The following is a 3,868-nucleotide window of genomic DNA, read 5'->3' on the forward strand; positions in this document are numbered from 1 at the left end:
TTCAACATATGAATTTGGGGAGGATCCAACTCAGTCTGTAGGAGATACCATATGCATGAATACCTCATTTTTCACCAATAAGAGCCCATTTCAACATTTCTCATGCTAGTTAACAGGCCCTTTTCACCTCTGAAAGTCCATATTTGACTTCCAATATGTTGATTAGCAAAGCCTCTGGTGAGGATGGGGACAGGATCAGAGAAGCACCGTGGGGGCCATCTCTGGACTGTGGCCTTTGTGACCACCCCTTAGAGGGAGATTCTTAGCTGGGACAGTTGGCCCAGCAGGACGGACACGGGGAGGGCGGGGTGAGCCATAGCACACTGTCAGCCCAAACCCTTTGAAAGTCACGAAGAGACAGAGCAGGCTGCTGGCCTGTAGGGTCTTGCTTGTTTATTTTGTCTGAGTGTTTTTAATCCACTCTTTCCATTATCTGGAGGGCCTGGCAAATAGCATCGTCCTCTATCTCCCCGCTTCCCACCCTTAAAGGAGGCGTGTCTGTCTGGCGTCTGGGCCATGAACCAAAGCCTCCCGCGCGGCCTTTTCACAGCCATCTATCCCCCGCCGCCTTGGTTAATTGGTTGGGTTTTGACATCCCTGACAACTGTGCTGGTCACGGACAGTTTAACTGTTTGGTCTAACGAGGGCAGGTTGAGCACCCTCCCATTCGTCACCGCTGTCACGCTCCACCGTGGCCGGCCCAGCAGCGGCTGGCTGAGTTGTGAGCTCTGTGATCACCATGCCTGGCACAGAGCTCATCTGGATGGCTGCCCTGCTCAGCCGCGGTCCTCTCTGGGCCTGCTCCCTATCACGAACGCTTTTATTTATTCTGGGTTTCCCCGGTGCCAGCACCTCATCACTCACACACAGAGCCGCCAGCCGGCACTCGCTTTGGCGAATTCGCTTCACTGCAACATTTATAACCATTGGCGTCAACGGGCCAGCATTTATCCTCTGCTCGTTATTCCTGACCCACTTTGTCTCATAAATGAGGCTTTCGTGTGGATAGTGAAAGCTCTGGAAGGATGCAGATAATCCTGCAGGAAGGGGGACCCGGCAAGGGCAGCCCAAGGAGCTGGGCACTGTCCCTTGGTCCATTTTTGTCATTCAAAGAGCACCATGCTTTCCCACCTGCTGCGAGCTGCTGGTGACGCTCTGAGCCCCACTCCCATTCGTGAGAGCGTTCTCAGCTCTTCACGGAGGGGCTTGGTCCTGTGCCTTGGTTTCCCCATCTCTAAAATGAGGGTATTTTCTCCTACTTACAATGGTTGATACAAAGGTTTAAATGAATTAATTAGTATTTGTAGATTTGGTGAGGAGCTTCTCAAAGAGAGAGACAGGCATATACAAACAGTAGGGAAATTTTTGAATCTGTGTGTCTGTCCACACTTCCCAGTTGAGAACTTTTGAATTAGCTTTATGGAGGCCCAGGGCCCTCCTGGACGTGGCCTGGCTCCATGGCTGAGGTCGGCAAATGGTGGCCCATGGGCCAGATCCAGCCTACCTCTTGATTCCGCGTGCCCTGTGAGCTAAAAATGGATTTTGCCTTTTGAAATGACTGGGATGGGGTATAAAAAGCCTAGTATTTCATGACATGTAAAAAGGATGTGAAATTTAAATTTCAGTGTCCATATTCCGTTTGATTGAAAGACAGCCTTTCCTTGCGTGTTTGCCCTTGGCTGATCGTCTGAGCTGCTATAACAGAAATAGCCCGTGAGACGTCAAGTAGCCACAGCAGAAACCACATGGCTGCTAAAACCAAAAACGTCTGCTGTCTGCCAGCCTCGGGTCTAGAGCGGTGATTTTGTTGTCTGACACTAGCCATTTAAATCTCCTCCCTAAGGCCTTGCGAGGATTAGGTGAGCTCCCAACAGTGACTTGGACATTTGCATCCTGGAATAGTTTCCTGATGTGGCGAAGATGAAATCAGATAATGCTTGGCAAGTTCCCGGCCCAAAGGCGATGCTCGTCAATGCAAGTCCCCTCTCTCCTTTCCTTTGTCTCTCCTGGAAAATGACCCTCCACCGTACTCAGAGTTTATTCTTCCTGCCGTTCTGACCTGAGCGAGACCTGGGTGACTAAAGCAAGCGGCAGCCTGTCTGAGGGGGGACTCTCGGTTTCCCCCGCAGGAGCCACAACACGGTGCTGTCGATTCAGCCTGGGGTGGTGGGCATCGTTGCAGAGAAGGAGGGCGTTGGAGGTTGGCACTGCCAGGCAGGCACCCGCTCCTCCAACTTGATCAGTTGTGTGTGACAAGAACACAGGGGAGAACAGGTGACAGTCAACAACGGCTCACCGTTATTAAGTGCTGACTAGCTGCCTGGCACTGTTCTTGGGTTACACGAGCTCTGACTCATTTAGTCCTCCTGCACCCCAACAAGCGGGACACTGTTATAAACCACGCCATGCAGATGGGGAGACTCGAGCACAGAAGGGTTCGCTACGTGCCCGAGGCAGTTGGACCTGAGCCTGGGCAGCGGGGAGCCGTGGAGGGGTTTTAAGAGATGGTGCTGTGAACAGGGGTGTTTTTTATAAAACAGACCCTGGGCACACATTAGGCCGTGGAGCAGGGACACTATTTCCCAAATGTCAGCCACCCACGGGACACTATCTTGTCCCTGTGTGGTTAGAACTTCAGTGGGATCGTCTGAAAATAGAGATGACTCCGACCCATGCAGATGATGGCACCGCACTCATGAGGAAATGGGACAGCTTGCCTCGGATTTGCATGCCCTGCAGACATCATTGTAATGGGCCAGAAACCTCGTGGCCCAGCCTCAGCTCCTGGGCTTAAAACTCGGTGCTTTCCTAGCCAGGTGACCTCGGGCAGGTCGTTTCACTTCTCCGAGCCTTAGTTTCCTGTCTGTCAGACTAGGATAATAATGGTGCCACATGACGGGGTGGTCAGGGGAGTTCAAGGAGGTGATAACATCCGTGAGGTGCTTGAAGCAGTTCCGGCACCTTGGTGAGTGCTCCGTCGGCAGGGTTAGGTAGCAGTAGCTGCTATTCCCAGGCCCCTGTCTGGAGTGCCATTCCCAGGACGTGGCAGGAAAGAAAGCCAGCTGTGTGGCTGACAGGCTCAGCGCTGACATGCTTTGGTCTGCAAAGCCAAGACCGTCTTGGCTTGTTGCTAATAAGCACGTTTGGGATCTCTGTATTTCCAGCAAAACGGTGGAAGAGTGGTTGCATCCCACATCACGCACACTCACACACACACACATGCACACACTCACGCACACACATGCACACACACACGCGCGCGCTCACACACATGCACATGCACACACACACATGCACACACGCGCGCGCACACACACACAGACAGGCCTCGAAGGCCAGGACAGCTGCGCTGGGGACCCTCGTGGCCAGCGACTCGCCTCCCTCCCACAGGATCGAGTGAACCTCCTGGAGCAGGTGACCTGGGAGCATGAGCATTTCCAGACGAACGTGGAAGAGTTCCAGCTGTGGCTGGAGGCGGTGTCGGAGAAGGTGAACACCTGCGTGGGGCGGAACTGCAAGCTGTCCCCCAGCCGCCGGCTCTCCGTGCTGCAGGTACCCACGGCTGTGTGTCCCCCGAGGGGCCACTGAGGCGGGGCTCGCACGTGGCAGGTTTGGAGTTAGAGCTTATTTAGTAGGGAGGTGCTGGGGGCCGCAGGAGATACCGACCACCATGCCCACAGACCCCACGGGAGGAGAAGCGTGGAATCTGGTGAAAAATGTTTGGGGCTTGACTGCCTTTTGCGGATGGCTGAGCCAGCAGGGTGTTCGGAAACCCCAGGCCATAGCAGTGAGGTCTACACTCGTGGCTCTCAAATGGGGGACACTTGGCCATGTCTGGAGGAGACATTTCTGGTTGTCACACTGGGGT

The 3,868-nt window shown here is 53.9% G+C and overlaps 1 protein-coding gene across 1 annotated transcript in view; it reads left to right on the plus strand.

The window, feature by feature from the left end:
* SYNE3 (spectrin repeat containing nuclear envelope family member 3) overlaps positions 1-3,868 on the plus strand; it is a 58,833-nt gene that overhangs the window by 21,471 nt on the left and 33,494 nt on the right. The window contains exons 4-5 of the mRNA XM_023525947.1: positions 2,130-2,247; positions 3,244-3,552. Of these exons, the coding sequence (XP_023381715.1) occupies positions 2,130-2,247; positions 3,244-3,552 (427 nt within the window). The remainder of the gene's footprint in view (positions 1-2,129; positions 2,248-3,243; positions 3,553-3,868) is intronic.

This window comes from Pteropus vampyrus, unplaced genomic scaffold, assembly GCF_000151845.1.
Source record: "Pteropus vampyrus isolate Shadow unplaced genomic scaffold, Pvam_2.0 Scaffold652, whole genome shotgun sequence".
Taxonomy (NCBI): Eukaryota; Metazoa; Chordata; class Mammalia; order Chiroptera; family Pteropodidae; genus Pteropus; species Pteropus vampyrus.